Source organism: Saccostrea cucullata, unplaced genomic scaffold (assembly GCF_032062105.1).
Source record: "Saccostrea cucullata isolate Sc308-1 unplaced genomic scaffold, CSIRO_AGI_Scuc_v1 ctg841, whole genome shotgun sequence".
In the NCBI taxonomy this organism is placed as follows: Eukaryota; Metazoa; Mollusca; class Bivalvia; order Ostreida; family Ostreidae; genus Saccostrea; species Saccostrea cuccullata.
Genome location: NW_026929628.1, coordinates 25,421 through 49,238, shown reverse-complemented (window position 1 = coordinate 49,238; position 23,818 = coordinate 25,421). Strand labels below are relative to the sequence as shown.

Below are 23,818 nucleotides of genomic sequence, written 5' to 3'. Positions count from 1 at the left end.
TGTATTTCTTCTGTCATAACTTTATCACAATTTTCAAACTGACTTTTAAATTCAGGAATATCCGTCTCGAATCCTTGCAGTGCTAAATTAGTTCTAATTTATGTTTCCTCACTGGATTCAAAGTCTTTGTTTTTGATCCTAAATTTCCTGGGAAAAAACAATTACTTCTTCATTTTTCCAGCTTTCGTAGGTGTTTGCAAGATTTTCATTTCTGATACATTCCACTCCGCCTGTTTTTTTTTTTTTTGGTTAAGAGGTTTAGACCATGCTCTTTTCAGTTGCCTCCTCTCCTTTCTATATACTAATATAGTCAACATTGACCATTGATTTTTGGTGCAAAAAAGATAAATATTCAACGATATCGCTGTTATCAAAGGCATTATTTTTGTGTCACGTGCAGAGCTGAGCGACACTAAAGGATCACTTTACATGGCGTCTGTTTGTCTGTCTAGCTGTCAGTCTTTTCGTCTATCATAAAGTGAGAACTGCGAGAGATATGCATTTGATATTTTGTACAAATATTGCTTGTCACTGTGACTTTTGTAGTTTACCATGGTGACTGACAATGTGCTTACTAAACTTGACCTTTTGAGCCTTTTTTTTAAAGTTCACAGTGCTGATATACAGCATAGTTTAGACATTTGAGAGATAAGTCAATGCTATTTAGCTTGTAAACTGTTTGTTATAAGGTATTATGAAAAATACCAGCATTATAATCCACTTGATCTACACCTTTTATCTACTTTGCTATAATATACCCGGGCAGTAAAGTTTAGCTTCTGACTTTTGAATTTTAGAGGCAGAATTTTCATAATTAGCATTAATATATATATTTATTAGATTATGTTTCTGTACTTTAAAATGTAAGATATACAGTTAGCACACAAAATGTTATTTATATACTTCGCAATTAGATCAGTATTCCACAATTGATCGTAGGAATTACCTTGCAGAAAAACTTAAATGTCTTTTGGAGGACTTTTAGAAACATGTTTAGCTCATGATACGGTACATTGAAACTGTATCATATTCGGTTACCGTACAAATTTATATTTAAATACTTTGAAAATACATCGGGATCCATATTCCACAATTAGATCGTGTAGACTGAAAATTACAGTAAAGACTGACTGAAGTCTCTTTTGAGGGATTGTTGGAAATACGTTTTGATAAATAATAATAGTTATTTCGAATAATTTCAATTTCATTATACATTTGAAACCCATACTTCCTTTGACTGACAGATATGCTATCGAATTGTTATACTATCTACAGATGCCAGTTTTTCTTTGCAGGCAATAGCATGTACTAACATGTTTATAGTTAATTCCTAGATTGATTTAAATCTTTAATGAAGCTACAAAGCAGGCGACACATATGTTCCTAGGAACGCTCTTGTTCATTATATGCACAAGTACTTGACAATGTGAATGAAAATGATAACATATTATACATGTATTTATCTTTGCAGAAGTGATGAAAAAACTGTTGTCCAACGAAAAAGAGAAAAAAGGTTTGTTTTTCTGTTAAAAGAGGTGTGTTAAGGTATGTCACTCGTCAGATTTTTGGAAAAGTTTGTGCAGAACCTCTTTCATTAATAAATTAAAACTATTTATTATGATTTAATTTTTATAACATATCTAATTCAATAATTTTAATTTTTTTTTTCGACATTCCATTAAAAAAAACAACTCAAAACTTCATAAATCTGCATGATTTCTGAGGAACTTTTTCTTCTGGCAGAAGGCTATTTAGCTTGAGCCTCATATACTTTTACTCAGAGAATATTTTCTAGAAATTTTCTATTATTAAAGACGATGAAGACAAATATAACTTCTTAAAATCATTTATTTTGATTTGGCGATTGTGGCCACGACCTACATAATACAATATATATTTTATTAATCGTTATAACATAACTCCTTATAAACCTTATATCCTTATCCTTATAAACCTTATATCCTTATCCTTATAAACCTTATCCTTATAAACCTTATATCCTTATCCTTATAAACTTTATATCCTTCTCCTTATAAACATTGTATCCTTATCCTTATAAAGTCCTGAAGATTTGAATACTGACAACATTCAAGCTGGTACTGGGTTAGCAGATACTCAGCAGAAGTTGTGAAAAAATAATTGTATCATGGAAGGCGTCTCGAAAAACCGCAGTGACTCTCCTTCACATCTCTTTATATGCAGGTCGTGACGAATGGAATTTCTATCACAAGTGTAACTGTCCAAACCAATGTCTCTCACATTTCACAGGACACAGTTCAAGGTTGCCTGAAAATATTCAGAAAACTACGACAGAAAAATGCACTGGCAAAATAGATTAACTTGACAAATGCATATAAATCATATATAGATATACTTGATGTTATAAATAAGGGGAATGGGAGGGTGGGATTTTTAAGCTAAGAGACAAACAACACCCACCTCTCAATCCAACTGTAACAAATATTGTGACGTCAAAATTTAACAACAATAACGTCATGTATGGCAGGGCATTACGCGCACAAATCCATGGCGTGGATCTGAGACATAGTATTAACCATCGCTAAAATAATTGGATTTATTTCAAAAAGGAAATAAATCTTATTATTAAAGACGGTGAAGACAAATATAACTTCTTAAAATCATTTATTTTGATTTGGCGATTATGGCCACGACCTACATAATACAATATATATTTTATTAATCGTTATAACAAAACTCCTTATAAACCTTATATCCTTATCCTTATAAACCTTATATCCTTATCCTTATAAACCTTATCCTTATAAACCTTATATCCTTATCCTTATAAACTTTATATCCTTCTCCTTATAAACATTGTATCCTTATCCTTATAAAGTCCTGAAGATTTGAATACTGACAACATTCAAGCTGGTACTGGGTTAGCAGATACTCAGCAGAAGTTGTGAAAAAATAATTGCATCATGGAAGGCGTCTCGAAAAACCGCCAAATGGTTGTCCGTTGAAAATGACAACCACCGCCAACGAAGTTAGGTGGAATGAGAGACGCAAAATATATACATGTAGGTGTGACCACATCTTGAAGCTTAAACTACGTATTTAACCTTTTATAGAAAAACATATTCTTGCAAAGCCCTTTGTAAGTTATATAGCAAGAAACAATTACCGATGTACGACAGGTGAACTCCATCACTACTAAATATTTCATTTGAATCCCAAGTAATCTCTGGGTATTTGATAAAGAATCCACCATTGACAGTAACTAAGTGATTCAAAAAATTATTGAGTCTAACAGTAGCAAGATTTTGAGATTTTGAGTTTGAACTAAAACGCCATGAAATTCTTGGCAAAATATTTGACCAACCAATTGTTGTGTTGGGTAGTAGCTCCTCAAGTTTTTTGAGAGTTGAACACATATTGGACCGTAGTTGCAGCAATGGAATTTTACCTATGTCATTCCCTCCACAATGAATAATTAAAATTTCTGGAGGTGATTCATAACGTAACGAAAGTTTTATTTTTGGAATAAGGTCAAACCATTTCATACCTCCCTTTCCCTGCCAAAAAATTCTGTATTTTCTTCGTTTTAAACCTTAATCCACACCATCAAAGGATTTTCTTGCATAGTAGAATGCCCATTTAATAATTGAAGAACCAACAATCCAAATAACCTTTTCATCTCCTATATAAAAATATGAAAAAATCAATCAAGAACATACTAAATCCTAATATACCGTTTGAAGGCATCTGAACTCCATCTACCTTGTTTTTTAATTTTTGTTTCTGACTGACCGGAAGAAAAACTATCTGACGCAGCACCAATACGGAATGAGTGAGATTTGTACTTGGAGTTTGGAAGACCGGCTATTTCAAGACACTTATTTAATACTGAACAGAATTGAAACCTTGTTAGAGGACTACCATCCATATGTTTAAATAATTGACCGTCAAATTTCGGCCTCATGGTGATGTACCCTTTCAACCAGTCAACTGGACAGATAGAATTCTTTGATTGATTCAAACAAACGGATGTTCCTTTCCCAAGTTGGTCAGTTTTTGAGAAAGGAACTATAAGCTCTACGAAATTTTCCCCAGATGTTTCATTTTCTCTAAATTTTACATGTTCAATAGAAATAATTTGATTTGCTTGATTTGAACTACTAAAGGTAAATTCACCGATTCTAAGAAAAGCATGATAGGCTACCGAAAATGCCGTTGAAAAAAGGATGGACTCGAAATTCGATGAACAAACTGTTATAAGTTTCTCAAGAATGTGTTTTGTAATAGGAAGTCTACAATCTTTGGAATGGTTTGATCTTTTGATTCCTTCCAATAATTTTCTAATTAGAAATTTTTTTGTATTGTCACAGAAACCCAATATTTTGCATTTGAAACTTATTCCTGATATATAGGATGAAATAGTAGAATGGGCTAAACCTGTCAGGGATAAATGAGCAATAAACATACAAATGTGTGGAACAGGTGGGGGCCAAACAGTACAAAGTTCATACAAAATTCTGAATTGCTCAAAGCTTTTTAGACTTGTGGAATATGTTTGTCTTGTATTTACTGATACCGAATTAAGTGTCAAGCGTTTAATTTCAGTTCCAAGATCAGTTTTACAAAATCTTGTGGAATAGGTGTCGGATCTTGATTGGAGGTTGGGGCAAGAACTCGAAACCTGGTCCACTGTTTGCGAGAAATAGAATCCGCTATAGCATTATCATAACCATCTATATGACAAGCTTTAAAGTAAAAATTGTTTACCATGGAATGTAAAACCAATGGCCGAACCAATTCCATAACTCGAGGAGATTTTGATGATTTTTTGTTTAAAATGGAAAGTAATGCTTTGTTGTCAGTATGCAGCATTATTTTTTTGTCGAGAAATTCATTCTTAAATAAGAAAATTGCAAGGACAATTGGCACTAACTCTAAAAATGTTATGTCTAACATAATGTCTGGATTCTTCCAGCTATCTGGCCAACCAAAATATGCCCATTGCCCATGAAGGTAAACGCCGCAACCTAAATGCTGATTGCCTGTACTATCAGTGTAGAGATGAAGTTGGTCATTAGACAACCAATTAACAGTCATGAAATTTAAACTGCCATTAAACCTGTGTATGAAATCTAACCACACAAGAAAGTCAGATTTCATTCCCTTTGTTACCCTAATGAAATGACTTGGGTATTTTATTCCACACATAGCATCACAAAATCTTCTATTAAAGGCCCTAGCATTTTTAAGCTAAGAGACAAACAACACCCACCTCTCAATCCAACTGTAACAAATATTGTGACGTCAAAATTTAACAACAATAACGTCATGTATGGCAGGGCATTACGCGCACAAATCCATGGCGTGGATCTGAGACATAGTATTAACCATCGCTATAATAATTGGATTTATTTCAAAAAGGAAATAAATCTTATTATATTAAATATAGGTCTCAGTTAATATTTTTAGAACAGATTTTATACTTTCTCTCAACAAATTTTGTTGAGAAATGAAGATATGTTAAAGAAATCAAGAGAATTTTTTTTCATTTTTTTTTTGCCCTTAAATTTGCATATTGGAAACAATATTTCAAAAATTACATCACTGACTCCAACTTTTTTTCATCATTTTAAACTACTCGATACTTGTGACTGATTAGCACTTAAATCAATCGTTAAAAATTTGATACAAGAAAATCACATATTTTCAAGGGTCAAATTTTCGTGGGTTGAGGAAAATATATTGGTTCTTGGGGTTTAATTTCGTGGTTGAAGAATTGTTGAGTAGTAATATATGTGAAAAGTTGCATTGAAAACCACGAAATTTAAAACGCCAGGGATATTAGTGACTATATTGCCTATTTAAATTTTTTAATACCCCAATTATATTACTATTTTGGTGCAAAAAGGTTACACAATACTTTACGCAAATTAATTTGCATTGTTTTTATTTTCAATGATAAATATTATTTAAACTGTTTAACCTAAAATAAGATTTTATTTAATACCATGGTTACATATAATAAAGGTTAAAATTGATAATTAAAGACTTAAAATTTAATGGAAAATAAGTCAACTCATTTGTACATGTAGTTAGATAAACATCCCACCCCCCATTTTCTCTGCGATTTTGAATCATACTATATGAGTCCCAAACCAGAATATATTCTTAAAAAATTCTTGATATAACAAAATTCACGAGTGACCTACCTTAACATAAAAAAATAATAATACTGTGTAAAACTGAATACGGAAATCGAGAAATAAAATCGACTGTTTTTTCTTCAGAATAAGATAATTTACAGATATCTTCATTTAATATAATTATACCCAACTGTGTATTACTGCTGAATTTACATAGTCACGTAACTTCGTGGTCTGAGTTTAAGAATCATCACTCTGTAGTGGCTTTTCGAATCCATATCACCATTCTCTAAAGCTGATGACGAAGTATACAGTTTACATGACGTTTTTTTCTTCTTTCGTATCAAAAGTTCCTTGAAAAAAGATTTTAGTTAACGGAATAAAGCTGTATAATTGTTTTATATAATGTATTCTTGGCGAATATGATAAAAATAAATTACAATTTCATAATTTTCACAAAATAAATTCAATATCTGTTATATAATTTTTAATGGTAGAATGTTTATCATTTTGTTATATTGTATTTTATTTCTATTTTTTATTTATTAAAGACCCCATTTTGCTGGTGACAATACTTCCGTCCATCTTGCAGACTTCTCACATTTCTGTACCTGGTATTGAGAATATCTGCAAAATTTCGCTAGCTTCACCAGACAAACTCTGGGTGAGTGATGGAGAAGAAGAGCTTTTACAAGTGGATTTCAAGGGACACCTTCGACAACGTTCTGTCATTCAATATAGTATCAGTCACACCATAACAGGAAATGGAAACCTTTTGTTTACTTGTGGAGAAAATGTCAAGAAGTTTAAGTCGGATGGAACTATCACAACGCTTATAACATCAACAGAGAATGTGGAATGTATACACTCCTCCCGCATCAATGGCGACATACTGGTAGGGATATATTGCACAATACCACACACAGAAACAAGTATAGGTAAAGTGATTCGCTACGACAAGAAGGGGAAAAAGCTGCTGGACATTGAACAGGACAATAACGGACAACAATTGTTTCAAGTGCCATATGACATTACGGAGAACAAAAATGGGGACATTTGGACTTCTGACAAATGTATGGCAGTGGTGGTGGATAAATCAGGAGACCATCGATTTAACTACACAGGTCTGCCTTCTCAGTCTAGCTTCCGTCCTCAACGTATCTGCACTGACGTACTAGGATACGTTTTAGTGTGTGATAATTTCTCCTCCAGTATTCATCTGCTAAGTAAGGAAGGAAGGTTACTGTCAATACTTCTGCCAAAACAATATAACATGCGTCCTCCCTTTGCTCTCTGTGTTGACGATAAACACAACCTCTATCTAGGAGAGTATGAAAGTAACATAATTACAGTGTTCAAGTATCTTGAGGTCACAGAACAATGAAAACTTTTTCAAACATTTTACATAAGTCATTTCAAAAATATTTTAGCTTATTACATGCTTCTGTAGTTTATTTATCTCGTTTGATTCGATACGCAAAAACATGCTCTACGTATAACAATTACTAAATGATGTACATTTTTGACAAACAAGTAGATGAAACAAGAATATCATCAGCTAGTCTTGTGACTTTGTCAACAAATACATATTGTCATTAAGTAAAATATGGAATGACGTTTTTCATTCTTATTGTTAGTCCATTCTCTGTACACTGAATTGACGATGGATATTTCTGTTATTTCTCGATCATGACAAGGAGCACACAGCAGCCGTGACTGGTTGGCAGAAGATGCTCACTCCTTCGTGGTACCTGATCCCACCTCTGATGTTTCGGAGATCCGTGTTTGATCCGATCCTATTTTGTAGCGTTTTATGAAATTTTGAGCTTGAATAATGTTTGGTATCTCCATATGTTTCATTCTTATGTTTGAATGAAAAGAACTGACAGAACAGCTTGTATAGATTTGAAATAGCACATCGTAATCTAACAGTTTTCCACTTTTTAGGTTACCTGACTAAACTCAGGTGACCTATTGCTATCCGTTTTCACCTGTCGTCGTGCGTTAATATTTGAACATTTTCAGTTTCTTTTCTACAACTGCTCAACTAATTTCAACCAACTTTTGCACAAAACATCCATTGGTGAAGGGGGACACAAATTTTGAATTTCACTATTGGGTATTAAATCAATAAACTAAGTATATAGTAATGATGAGGAAGAATGCTTCTTCCCTATTGTGAATTTCAGGGCCCCTTGGTCAGATGTTCTGGTGTTAGGGCGGGGCTCTTATTATATGGTGAAAGTACATGTATTCTTTGAAAATCTTTTCATTTGCCCCTGGTTCATATGCCAATGATCTTATTACGTATTTATAATGAAAAAACATGCCTCTTTCAAAATGGTTAATTTAGGGCCCCTGGGTCAGGGACTTCGGGGGATACTTTGTTCAAAAATAAATTAATGCTTTAAAATCTGCTCTATGGCACTAATCAAATTTTATGATGAAATCAAATTTCCACAATTTTGAAAGATGTCGCCCAAGGGTCGGTTGTTCTTGTGGGGTGGGGTGCACAACTGGTTATAATGTGGAAATTCATTTTCTCTTTGCTACTCTGATCTACCTCGGGGTATTAAGTAACTAAAGTTAGCATGCTAAGTGTATAATTAAGCAACGGTGTCTTTTTCAAAATTGTGAATTTCATGGCTTTTGGAATAAAACACGAACCAAATTTAATTGCTAAAACTTGTTCATGATACTCAGGTGACCTAAAAGGTCTGTGGGACTCTTGTTTATTTATTCGTCATTCATAACCTTAACTGCATTATTATTATACCCGATATTGACGATTCGGGAGTATACAGTTTTTGTCTTGTGCGTCTGTCTGTCTGTTTGTTTTTTATTTCTCAAAAACTTTTACATTGCTCATAACTTTTGAGTTGGTAAAGCTATGACTTTCATATTTCACATATGTATTCTTTTTAACAAAACCTTTTTGGGGGTACCGACAAATTTGACTACTTGACCTTGAATTTTGACCCACTTTTACAAAAAAAACACACTTGAACCTTGGCTATAACTTTTAAACAGTCGGTGTTAGGGTTTCATACTTCACATGTGTATTTGTTGTGATAAGGCCTTTAGATAGGTATCAAATTTATAATATTTGACCTTGACCTTAGAGTTTGATATACATATTTCGCAGGTGTGTTCCTTGTGAGAAGACCTTCCCTTGGCTTCCAAAAACGTTGATCTTTGGGGTTTGACTTGCTTCTGAGAAATCTCAACCCCCTTGCCATAATCAAGCTGATGTACAGGAACATCTGTGTTTCACAGGCACATCTTTTTTTTGTTTTTTCAAGATACAATTTTATGTGAAATCTCGCTTTATGACTGATTACTGTAAAAAAGCTCAGTAATTGATTTTAAATGATATTAAATTGTGTTTGATTTGCGTTTTCAGGCTTTTGATTTAGCAATACAATTATTTCTTTCGATAAATTCATGTGCTATTTTTCATATGCAGTGTTGATATTAAGTACATTGCAAGAACAAGAAAGCTTATGCTGGCTTGTTTTCTGTTGGGGGGGGGATGAATTCCGATATCTAACTCGTATTTCAGTAAATCTCACAAAGGCCATAGGCAATCGTTTAGGTAAATATAACATTGAAAGATGAGTATATATATAAGAGAAATATGTGCCTGTGCAGAGGAAAGGGAGAATATACAGCAGCCAGACGGTCTTCAAATATAGATAGTTTTCAGTAAACCCAAATAAACAAGAGATATTTCCCGTTGGTCGCCATCTTGGTGGTCAACATGGTAATTTTACCAAAAATAAGAGGGTTTAGCAGAAATATTTTGGGGGAAATCTTAATGGAATATAAAACATGAAATAAAGGAACCCCTATATGGCGGCCAACGGGAAATTACTCTTGTTAATCTGGGTCTACGGAAAACTATTCTATAAATAAATGCTCGTGTTCCAAAAGCATTCTTTTTAATGCAATGCGTCAAGAAATGTCGCCGAGAGTCCATACATTGCAACATCTTTTAATTTTAAAAGGGCGACAGGGATAAGTGTCGTGTAATTCAATTTCAATGCCAAAGAGGTAGGTTTACTAACTCCATAAAATGGCCCTGTCAATATACCAATTAACTGACCAAGTCCTATCGTCCCACTTCAAACATCAGCATAAAGTAGAGACTAAGAGCTTTCATTTCCTATAAAACATTTTCCTCTGAGAGTCCAGGTTTGGAAACTCAGGTGTGACGAAACTGCAATGTTCTTGATTTTTTAAGAAAATGGGTGAAATTTAGCATCTTCAACTTTTGATAAAAATATGAGCCCACCCCGTGATTAAAAAACTTTTTCATGGATTAGAATCTTCTGAAACAGTTCTTTCATTATATATTTTCAATAAAACTGAGTAGTTCTGATTTTTCAGAAATTCACAGGGCCAAAAATGGACCAATGTGAACTTTGTTTTTTACATAAATATTAATCTATTACTCTCCGCGACATTTCCTGTTAGCATCGCTAAAGTATGGTTCATGGAATTATATAAAAGATAATTCATTTGATTTCCCCGAAACAATGAAATGAGGACGTACTTTCAAGGTGTTCAAAAAATATTTTAAAATACGGCTTAATATAGTAGGATTTTAGAATGTAAAAAAAAAAAAAACATAAATTCTAAAAGCCAATACATTTACATGTAAACGTGCAATCTTCTATGGAAAGAAAATATTACTGCAACACGTACATTTATTTGAAAAATATCTGTGTATATAGACCGTTTGGATATTAAATAAAACTGACAGAAGAAATCAAAGGAAAATATAAGAACTACCCCCCCCCCTCCCCACCCCCACCCCCGTTAATCAAAGATTCTCAAAAATATTTTATTTCCTGGTGATATTTTTATCGATGAGCCTTTTTCTGGCAATGACTTACACCTTCTCCCGGACAAAAGGGAAAATCAATGATTGCTTTAAATGGCGTCACTTATAAAAAAAAATTCCGTTTGAATCATGGTTGACAGTATATTAAATAAAAAGAGAAACCTAATAGATGTCGTAACAGAAACGTGAATTACATAGCAGACATTTTAAACTGAAGACACAGTGTCATTGTACACGTAAATTTCAAATTTGCTAAGTGCAGCTAAATTAATAATTCATTAAATAGGATAGCAAAAAAAAAAAGAAAGAAGGATATTGAAGCTCAATTTACATATTAAAATAAAGAATTCTGAGGACCTATGATATAACATTATCTCTACACTTCAGAAACTGCCGTTTTAAATTCTAATTCAGAGAATATGTGTCCCAGCTTGAGGGAATCAAAGTACTGAAAAGCGGTTAGCATGAGGGACGTTAAACAATATGTAATCAATCAGTCTCGCAGATAATAAAGTTTTAAGAAATGTACATTGTATTACTTTTCAAACAATTAAATGTTTGAAAAAGTAAATGGTGTATGACAATCATTAAAAATTAAAGGAGTCTTGCATAATAGGTATATGGACAGATACTGGGAATTAACTCATACTTTTCATGCAATACTAATATCAAATAAAACGTGTGCCAAAGAAAGTTGTTGTCTAATCCATCTTTACTTACAGTGTATATTTTATTAATTGTACCAAGTTTGGTTAAAATTGGCCCAGTGGTTCTTGAGAAGAAAATGTAAAAGTTTACAGACGGACAGTTAGACGGACGGACGGACGTCGGACAAAATGTGATCAGAAAAAGTCATTAAGTTTGTTAAAATTCAAATGTACACTAAAAGTCTGTATATTATATAATTTTTTGGTCCTTCAAAAGAATTATCAAATTGAATTGATCATTTCACTTTCTTTAATATCTCGGCTAAGCAATTTATATGGATAGTTTTGATTAATAACAAATATTCAAATCTTTATTAATATGCCTGTAAACAGCTGTATTTTCATTTTTATTCCTTCTCACGGCTCAAAATAATAAATCAACAAATTGGACAAATTCAAATTTAAAACTTTGTGTAAAACTATATTGTTCATAGGAATTTTAAAAAATAATTATTATTATTTTAATAATTTTGTTAATTGCCAACATTTGTCATACCTCTTTCTTCTGTGCATATTCTAAAAAAAATTATCGGTTGATTTTTAGAAGAGGATTACGAAGCTGATTAATTTTTTTTTTCAAATAAATTCTACTTTTTAGCTCACCTGAGCCGAATGCTGAAATGATCTTTTCTGATCACATTTTGTCCGTCGTCCGTCCGTCCGTCCGTCTAGCTGTCCGTCTGTAAACTTTTACATTTTCTTCTCAAGAACCACTGGGCAAATTTTAACCAAACTTGGTACAAAGCATCCTAGCTTAGGTTGAGGGAAATTTAAATTATAAAAATGAAGGGCCAGGTCCTCTCACAAGGGGAGATTTTCAAGAAATGACTAAAATAGGGTGGGGTCATGTAAACATTTTCTCCTAAAGAACCACTGATCCAGAAAAGCTGAAACTTATGTGGAAGCATCCTGGGGTAGTGTTAATTCTAAATTGTTCAAATCATGACCCCCGGGGATAGGGCGGGGCCACAATAGGGAATCAAAGTTTTCCATAGAAATATATAAGAAAAATCTTCTTCTCAAGAACCAAAGGGCCAGAAAAGCTGAAACTTAGGTGGAAGAGGCTTGGGTATTGTATATTCTAATTAATACAAATCATGACCCCGGGGTCGGGTGTATAAATAAGTTTTATATAGATAGATATAGGGAAAATTTTTAAAATCTTCTTCCAAAGAACCACTGGGCCAGAAAAGCTAGATTCTTAATTGTTTAAATCATGACCCCTGAGGGTTGGGTGGGGCCACAATAGAGAATCAAAGTTTTACATAGAAATTTATAGGAAAAATCTTCTTCTCAAGAACCACTGATGTAGAAAAAATGAAACTAGTGTAGATTACAAATTGTTCAAATTATGACTCCGGGGTGTTGGGCGGGGCCACAATAGGGAATCAAAGTTTTCCATAGAAATATATAGGAAAAATCAATAAAAATTTTCTTCTCAAAAACCATTGGGCCAGAAAATCTGAAACTTATATGCAAGCATCCTGAGGTAGTGTTGATTCTAAATTGTTAAATCATGACAATCCAAGTTTTACATAGGAATATATAGTTAAAAAACTTTTAAAATCTTGTTCTCAAGAACTACTTGGTAAGAAAAGCTAAAACCTATATGGAAGTATCCTGGGGTAGTGTAGATTTTAGATTGTCCAAATTATAAACTGTTGGGTACGATGGGGTCACAATAGATATTACAAGGGGGAAATCTGCCGTTTAAAATAGCACGGTTAATGCTTGTCAGGTGAGCGATGTGGCCCATGGGCCTCTTGTTTCAATTTCCCATTATTTTTTATCAAAAATAAAAGTATATGGTGGTATATGATTGTTTGTACTATATTATCAAAGACTGATTACAGAATGCACCCCTGGGAGCTGTGCATTTAATAAGAGAGAAAAAAGAGAAGAAAACAAAAGTAATCCTATTGTTTTCATTAAAAAAGTTTCAAAACTGTACAACTTACAGATACTTCAAATATATTCAGTGTTTATATAACAGTTTTTAAAAATATATTATGAAACTTATAAAAGGTATGTCTATACACTTCGGGGAAAGGACAAGATAGGGTAACGGCCGAATATGGCCCCTTATTTGATGTAAAAATAAGAACACTGGTAAATTTTGATAGTTTGTAGTTATGAAGTTAAAATGATGCTTACTTTAGAACAAGCATTAATTTAGATTCAAAGCATACATGGGACCACTAGAAGGTGCAGAAGTAGGACATTTTCCAGAATTTCCTCAATTCTGGTGGAATTTCATTATATTTGAGATACTTTTCTCTTCGAAAAACATAGAGCACAAGCTTGCCTATGAGATTTTTACACATAAACTGCATCTGATATTAGTGTATAAAATATATATATTTGGTAGATAGGCAAGCTTTTGCTCTATGTTTTCCGAAACAAAATGTGCTCTAAAATTGATGAAAATTTGCATAAAAATGAGAGAATTCGAAAATTGACCTATTTCTTGACCTCATTGTGACCTGTGTTTATTCAAAATCTTAGAACCAATACTCATACTGTGGCTGGGGTGAAAACAGGTTTTCATGGATAAACTGTTGGATCATTTTGAAAGACACCCAAAATCGGGAGCCAAATACTGGACTTACCCTATCTTGTCCTTTACTCGTCAAAGAAATTTTAACTCGATTGAGTGATTCGCCCATGTTTTGCTGTCAGTATTGATAACCTTTAACCCCTTTAGTCAGCAAGTAACCCGTTCGTCCAATGCTTACCCCTGCGAGACGATCATGAATAATTCATGAATTTCCTTGAATTTTTCATGAATTTTATTCATGAAATGTTCACGAAATGTTCATGAAGATCCTATGAACTTATTATTGGACATTTTCAAATCATGAATTTTTATTCATGAAAGAAAATTGATGAATATTCATGAATATATTTTTCATGAATAATTCATGAAGAGTCATATTCATGAAGATTCATCATTTCAAGAATGTCCAAAAATAAGTTCATTGGATCTTCATGAGCTGTTCATATAATTTGATGATTTTTTTCAGGAATGCTCATGAATGAATAAAATTCATGAACCATTAGCATTCATGAATATTCTTGCTTATTTGTAAACAAAAAATGCAATATTATTATCCATGTTTGTTCATGAAAATGCATAAAGTCATGCTAAAACAGTAACAGTAGAGGTTTTATAATTTTGAAAGATTTCACAGAATTGTTGTTTGTTTTCCAACCATGGCAACAAATTTCTTTTTTAAAAAACTTAAAATAGACAATTCTGACATATTAAACCATAGTAAATGAATAATGTAGTTCATTACTGGTAAAAGTATGAAAAATTTCAATTCAAACGCAACTCTTTGCAGAATATTTAACCTTACTTTGTCATGAGGAGAGGAAGGTCCTTCCTCAGCATGTTTTAAAGTGTACATGTTTAAATGCCAGAAATTGAACAGTTTTAATTCCAGTCTAGGAGAAAAGTTTGTTCAGCACCAGGGCAACAACTTTAAGGGCTTTCAAGCATTTCGAGCAGAGATGGTCAATTCAAAAATCCTTATTGTCTTTCCATGTGGAATTTCCAGAATTTCATCATTTGGATCCTTTGATTGAATATCACATAAATTTCATTTCATTTTTTCTTTCTTTTTCAGGAGCTCAGATTTTTTTGCAGCCAGAGTTTCTTGTCTTCTGCTCATCAACATTTGTGAACTGCGTCTTTTTCTACTTCAAGAAGAAACATTTTCTGAAAATACCCATGAGTGTAAAACTTAAGACTTTTTTGTATTTTCTTGCATTTTAGTTTCATTTAATTTTGCATCAGAGGCACTTCCAAATTAAAACATCTTGAGTGGAATTTAAGCCTATTTACTTAGACCGCCATTTTGTAGATCAATCAGGCCTATAAATGGTTTGAGTCTCAGTCTATAATTAATATATGTTATATGGTTGGATCCCAACTCAAAGCAAAGTTAGACAAAACTTTCATTAAAAAAGACATATTAATTTATTTTACAAATATACAGTAACAGTGATTGTCAGTAACAGAGACTCAGTGATTGTCTCCATTTTTTGTCACTCACCAGTTATGAAGTAGATCGATCCTATATAGTCTTCCTTCTTCATATTCTGTTTTTTTTTCTTAAAAAGTTGACAAAGATTAATGACTATGCAAGTTATAGATCACGAAATACCGATCCTTCCACTCTACAAATTCCCACTTCCAACGTCTTGAGCGTTTTCAAGTTTGCGTCTATTCAAAAATGTAGACCTGTATTCGGCACTCAGGGCCATTTGAGCAGTGCCTTATCGTGCCAGCGCCTACCGTGACACGGAACCTACGTTTTTAAGGTCATATCCGAAAGATCTGTGACTTTCATTTCTGGTGCCGAGCACTTGGCGAAGGAACAATCACTACCGATTTTTACGTCTTAGGTTTGACGCGGCGCCACGAACGAGAATCGAACCCGGGCCTCCCGATCAAGACCGATCCTTTGAAGTTAATGTTCTAAGTACAAGTATATTTTCAGTGCTTTGGTAAATAATGTTACTAGCAAGTTGCTGTCCTTTAAAAAACGAATGCCATATGCATGTGTTTCTGATTGAAATTTAATTAACTAAAAGAAAATTTTAAACTTATGGAAAATTCATGAAGGTTTGTATACATTTTCTACAATGATTTGCCTACCTTGACTGATTGTACTTTTATAGCAAAATTGTTTAAAAATTTTATCTACGATTGGCCAATAGCTTTGTCATTTTCAAAAATCCGGCTTTTTTGATACATGTAACCCATAACGACTGGGACTTGACATCTGCTATTGATTTATACGGAATAAATAAAGACACAGATTTAGCTTTATCTGTCAAAACATTTAACAGATGACATTAATTTGAACTGTTTCAAGACTCTAGATGAAAATGTTTTAGACATTATTGTGCCAGAAGAAGAGTTAGACTCTCTGTCAACCTTTGTGGAACCAAATTACAAATATGATGAACATATATACTGCCTCCATAAATGAGCTCATAACCCTGGAGGACATTGTTGCCCAACGAACAACAGCTATCATTAAACTAAGAGATTAAAAAAAGTTATATTACCATGAATGATATTTGAGGAAACCTGCATAACACAGCATCCACAATATAGAAGTTGTTGTATGCAGAACAAATCTCTTTTGAAATCCCACCTACCTTGTGGACTCTATATAAAGGAGACAAAATGAAGAACATAAAAAGGCATTGGACAATATGGCAAAGGAGTTTAACATGAAACTCGATCAAGTTCATGCGCACTTTAGAACCATGCAGAGAAATTATGGAGAAGAGATGAACAGAATGACTAAATTGGGAGAACTAGGTAAAAACTTTCGGAAAAAAAGTCAGAATCATTAGTCTCTGGAGAAATTGTTGATAAACTAGCACCACATGGTATCTATGGTATCAAAGATGTTAGCCAGAAAAGTTTAAAGCTGGAATCAAATACTCGAGGAGCTGAAGCCAGTGGGGGAGTAGCAAGTTGTGTTTCTCTTCATGGTGTCTTGGCTTATGGTGCCCAATCAAAACCCAGTTGGATAGATTTTAAGAGAGATATAAATAGCTTGGAGAGACTTATTGAGTCCTTAAGAGACAAAGCACTTAAAATCTATTGAACCTATGCCAAACCAGTCCAAAATAACTACAAAGACCTATGCAAGAAATTCAAGTCTAGATTCGGTAAAAAAAGAATTACTGTTGACTGTAAAGAAAAAACTACAGGATATAAAACAGGAATATAAACCAGTTGAGGAATTCGCAGAAATAGTCCAGGAAATGGTTGTCGAGGGATATCCAGACGCTCCAGAAAGTGTTATAGATATTATTGGCACTTAAAGTTAACTCGTATAATCATTAGGTGGACCAGAGATCACCTTATATTGAACATCACTAGAAAGATCAGACGACACCTTACAGCTCAACAAACTTTTTAAGCTCACATGGTTTTTCGCACAAATTAAGGTCACATTGTTATGATATAATTTTGTGTATCGAGAACAAAATACATTTCAAAAGTATTTGTTAACATAATTTGAGTTTTCTTTCATTTACTGAAACACAATTCACACAAATCAACTGGTAGAACTTTGATATATTCATGGCTGAAAACTAACAATTATTCTCATTTGAATTTTTGTAGTTTCTTGCCAATTGTAGCTGTCATTTTATGCATTCTTTTGAAAGCAATAGCTCTTGGCAGAAATGTAGACATGGATACAGTACAGCTACTGTAACTTGTATTTTCTGTACATTTTGACTCTTTAACTCGGAGTGGTAATAGTATTTTTCATCTGTTTGATTGCTTTCTATGTTAATAAGGTGGGGGTTTTAAGAGTCAACTTCTAAAATATAGAACCATGAAAGATTCATCCCACTGCAAAATTTCAACGTTTCAAACCGTAAATGCAGAAGAATTTTCCTTTTCATAGAAGGAATTTACTATTAAAAAAAATAAACAATAATTCATTATCCTACCCTTTAGTGTTGTTTCCTTTTGCGATATTATCCCTTTTCGGCGCCACATTTCGACAAAACCAAGAGGAGTATGGTAAATGGGCAAAGGATTTTTAAAAATACTTACCTTTAAGAAGAAAATTTAAAAAATTTCAACTACATGGGATCAAGGAAAGCTCGTTTTTTTACAATTTGTAAAAATCTATGATTGAATCCTTTAGTCGAAACATCCTACCATTTATTTATAAATTTTCCTTTAAAGCATCCACTTTGGAAACTTAAGATGATAATTTTAAAAGACATTTATGATTGACATTATGTATGTAATATAACGAAGGGTTATGTCATACTGCAGTTTGAAAATGGTAATTTTTATTACAACAATGTGACCTAAATGTGTGTGAAAACCCATGTGAGCTTAAAAAGTTTGATGAGCTGTATATTAAATATCGAAAGGAGGACCACTAGTCACCTGACAAAACATTAAAATCGGGACCAGGGATCACCTTATATTGTACATTAATAGGGAGACCAGAGATCATAAATTTTGAGACCAGGGATTTCCTTATAACGTTCATTATTAGGTAGACCGAACATTATATAAATTTGTTTAGATTGTACATCATTATGGAGACTTCTGGTCTCCTAGACAAAGACAGAACACTCACATATTCCATATATCTATAACTGTCTCAAATACCATTATACATAACATGGGGCACGTAAAGTCTTCGTTTAGTTTGGTTAGTTATATACAGTGCTTCATTATATCTCCCTGTACTATAGTAAAACAAAGCTAAATACAGTGAATGTGAGATGATTCCTATCTGTGATGACAATTTCAACATGCTGCAAGTTTTTTTGTCCGAACAGTACACATATTTATGCTTAAAATATTGTATACTGAAACTTATGTGGAAGCATCCTGGGGAAGTGTAGATTCTAAATTGTTCAAATCATGACCCCCGGGGGCTACAATAGGGAATCAAAGTTTTACATAGAAATACGAGGGTTGTCCGGTAAAATCGTGAATAAAGCGTTTTTCTCGAAATATAATGGACGTAATGAGCTGAAATTTTCAGTGAATGTTTATTTTTCATATTTAAGTGCATTATAATATTTTGGATAAAATATAAACAAAAATAAAGATTTTATAATGCTTGACTGAGCACAGGGTAAGGTCCTACAGCGCACGGTCAAAAAAGAAGGTTTTATAAGAGAATACATGAGTATTGATCTGACATAAAAGATTTCAGTAGAAAAGATCAGGCTAAAAATTATTCTTATTTGATTCCACAATTAAATTTGTAGTCGTTTTAAAAATTTCAAGGCATTTGGTGAATTTTTGGCAGTTTCCTGAACATTCGAAATGGGAAAGTGGTAAACACAACACACGAAAAATGGTGACGATTGATGACGTTACGGCCGGTGTAAAGACGAATAATGACCCCTATCGAATAATGACCGGGGTCATTTTTCAACGACAAAAAATGACCCCCTACCCGTAGAAAAAAGTCATTTTTTGTAGAAAAAGTGTCCTAGGGGTCATTATTTTATATGTTAGTCCTATCAAAAATTGACCCCCATTGAAAAATGACCCCCTTTAAAGTGAAAAGAGATTCTTTAATTGTCAAGTAAATAAAATTTCTTTTTAATATTCCTCCTTATAGTGTTTGCTAAAAGAATGATATTCCACTTGTTTTTATAAATCAAACCATGCAACAATTAGGTTCCAATACTCTTTAAGATAAAAATTAATTTTTCCTTCATTTCAACTTTTAGCTTGTATAAGTTTGGCAAATCCTATTTGACAATGAAAGTGGAGGAAATTTATCCCCCCCCCCAAAAAAAATACGTTATATCAAAACAAACAAAAAATAAATGAAAAGCAAAAATATAAATAAAACTAATTACCGTTCAATAATACTGAAAAAGGCCTTAGATAAAATATTGAAAGAAGTTAGGCCTAAACACAAGTTCTATCATATCATAATTCACTTCGCCATGATGAAAGCATACTTTAAATGTTGGTGGGGATATACTTGAAAGTATTTTGGCAGAGTAACAGTTGAAAATTAGTAGAATAGTAGATTAATTTAAGCTTATTTTTAGTTCCTCCTTCTAGAAAAATAAAGGTAGGGTAGTTTTTTGTTGCTTTTGTTGATAATCAACTTCCTCCTTAATAAGTAAGGGGGTGGGGTGGGTATAACACCTAAAAATATCATCTGTGAAGCTATGGGCTGGTATAAAATTCACATTCTAATGCAAAAACTATACAAGTGGACATAACTTTTTGATTTAGCACACAGTATTCATTACATTTCTTAATTCTTGTTTTACTCCACGATTTTACCTAGTTCTGAGTATATTTTTCAGAGAATTTAATATGAAAATCAGAACAAACATTTTCATTTTTGTAACCTCTTCTTTATACTGTATCATAATATGAAAAATTAATTGAAGACCATTTCTTTTTATGTCCCTGTAATCGAAGATTCGGGGGTATATAGTTTTATCGCGTCAGTCTGTATGTCTGTCTGTCTATCTGGCGGTCTGTTTCTCCGCAAAAACTTTAACCTTTACCATAACTTTTCATTTATTGTAGCTATGTCTTTCATATTTAATATGTGTACATTCCTTGTGACAAGACCTTACTTTGGGTACCACCAAATTTGACCTTTTGACCTTTACCTTGGAGTTTGTCCCATTTTACACAAAAATGCCAAATCTTTAATTAATTTACTTTGGTTATAACTTTTAAATGGTATATACTAATACTCTCATACTTCACAAATGTAATCCTCGTTACATTAAACCTTTCTTAAGAAACCATCAACTTTGACCCTTTGACCTTTGAGTTTGACCAACCTTTCAAAAACTTATCATTAGCCATTAATTTTGAACAAGTGGTGCTAGGGCTTTCCTATTTTGCAATTGTATTTTTTGTGAGAAGACCCTACTTTGTGAACCATTATATTTAAATTGCCTTCAAGAAAAGTTTGATCTTCGCTATGTTGCCATACAGGGGCATAGCTGTTTTAAAAATACATCTTTTTATATATAAGAGGAGTTGCGGATAACAGATGGATACCCGAAAGAGTAACAGACGGACAGACATCCCAATCACTATATACCTTCCCGCTTTTCAAGCGGAGGATAAAATAATATATGATACTGCTGATTTTTCCTGTCAGTACGATAATTTCCACCACCATCAAAAACAATGTTTACCTAACCCTTTATGCTCGATAAATCTTTACTCCTTTAGATTCTAAATCATCGCATTGACCTTAAAATATAGTTATAATCGTATGTTATGAGGTCAACATATAATCAATTTATTCCAAATAAGCTCAGGTGAGCATTCCCTAACAAAAAAATACTATAGTTAACTATAGTAATTACTTTGACACTTTGAAAACTTTGATTTACTATAGTGATAACTTTGACACTTTGAAAAACTTTGACGAAAACTTTGACACTTTGAAAAATTTTATCGGAAACTTTGACTCTTTAAAAAACTTTTGCGAAAACTTTAACAGTTTGAAAAACTTTGGAGAAAACTTTGACACTTTGAAAAACTTTGACAAAAACTTTGACACTTTGAAAAACTTTGACGAAAACTTTGACACTTTGAAAAACTTTGACGAAAACTTTGACACATTGATTTACTATAGTTAACTATAGTTAACTATAGTTAACTATAGTATTTTTTTGTTAGGGTTTTGGCCAATATGCTTCTTTAACTATTTTTTTTTGCCCCTAAAAATTTCAGCTTTAATCAACAGGGAGTCATTTTTCTACGGGGTCATTTTTCTTCACGCGGGTTTTGCAATTTTTTAGGGTGGTGACACTTATTCTACTGGCAAAAGGGTCATGTTTCTACGTCGAATAATGACCGGGTCGTTATTCGATGGGGGTCATTATTCGTCTTTACACCGGAGATCAGTTGGCATTGATTTAAATGGTGTAATGGCGCCGTACAGAAGAAAAAATCCCCACAAAATTACCAGATCTTTAGTATAGAAATGAAATGGGAGTTTTCTGAGTAAAGTCTTTCTTGATCGAGTCCCGATGTAGTACAAAACATACAGACAAACTGCTATTGCAATAGCAAAAGACGTTGTCACTGTTGACCGTCAATATAACATTGCCTATTAGTTGAATGATGGTGGGAATATTGTCTGTATCTTTCTTATAAATTTTCAGAAGATCGCTCTTTGTGCCAGTGTGCTTCCGGAATTGCTTATGGAGACTAAAGTATGTGCATCAATGAAATTCCAAAATTAAAGAGGGACTTAACCCAACTTTATTTTTAGTTCAAAAATGAAACCTGAGGTACCTGATGCTGCACTTTGACATTATCATTCGTGCGCCGTAAGGCGATACAATACATAACATAAAATCTTCGTTTATCTAATATGCATATATCTATTTGAAATTTCCTATATTTTTTCACAAAATATGCACTAAGGAGTAGTGAAAATTTCAGAACGCAGTGATGATTATTATTCACTGGAGACAACGCGTCCACGATTTTACCAGACAACCCTTGTATATAGGGAAAATCATTGGAAAGCTGAAACTTATGTGGAAGCATCCTGGGGTAGTGTAGATTTCAAATTGTCTAAATTATAATCAGTGGGGTAGGATGGGGTCACAATATGTTTTACAAGTTGGAAATCTGGTAAAGAACAGAATGGTCAAAGCTTCTCAGGTGAGTGATGTGGCTCATGGGCCTCTTGTTAGGGATTAGATAAGTCCATGAAAGTAAAAACAAAATACTTATATGTAGCTACACTTCATTTTTTAGACGTTTTACTTTATTTTGTTACATTATGGTGATTTTTTTTTTTTAGAAATTAGAAAGTAAACATTTCATTCAGTCGTAAAAAAAAATAGATAAAATCGAATAATTTTATTCTCGGAATATCACTCATTAATCTACCAGAATGTGTAAAGTGTATGAATACCATGCTGTTACATTTGATGCTGTATGCATATGCTTTCTTTCTTTCTTCTTGTTTAATACGAGGGACGTTCAATAAATAATGTTATTAGCCCGATGGCATACAATATAGTAGTCATATGACATAAAACTTGACTTTCTCTCATTATTGAATCTTTAATGAATTTATAACAGTTTGTGTGACCACTTTTCATCGCATTATTTCATCGTGGGAAGCTGGAAAACAAGGTCTATTCGAGACACTGCATTAAAATGATTGGTCAAGAATCAGTAAACTAGAGTAAAATTAAACGCTTCATTAAAGCAGCTGTAAAACTTGTTAATTTCCCAAAAAATGATATTTCCTGAAATATGTGAAATTTACAACAACCAAAGCCTGTTTTAAAGACAGGTGAACATGTAGATTTCAATAAACAAAAATTATATAATGGGCATCAAAAAATGGGTATCGTCCTTGGCAACAATGACTTACAACAACCGATATAAATATGCAAAATTTCAAGAAATTATACCTGATTATTTTTTTTCACTTTAAGACACATAGGAAAATTGATAAAAATCATTTTTGGGATAGTTCATACTATTTTAAAGAAACATTTTATAGTAAAAAAAAAAAGCTTAATACTCAAAGGTCACCATATATTTTGAAAAATGAGTTAAAACGACAGCGTGTAGGAATATCAAAACAATTATTTTAAAAAATCAA

At 32.8% G+C, this 23,818-nt stretch overlaps 1 protein-coding gene across 1 annotated transcript in view; it reads left to right on the top strand.

Moving 5' to 3' along the window:
- Window positions 1-7,741, top strand: part of LOC134281520 (uncharacterized) — a 39,197-nt gene extending 31,456 nt beyond the window's left edge. Inside the window, exons 7-8 of the mRNA XM_062763976.1 lie at window positions 1,472-1,513; window positions 6,674-7,741. Of these exons, the coding sequence (XP_062619960.1) occupies window positions 1,472-1,513; window positions 6,674-7,506 (875 nt within the window). The 3' untranslated portion in view covers window positions 7,507-7,741. The remainder of the gene's footprint in view (window positions 1-1,471; window positions 1,514-6,673) is intronic.
- Window positions 7,742-23,818: the final 16,077 nt, after the last annotated feature.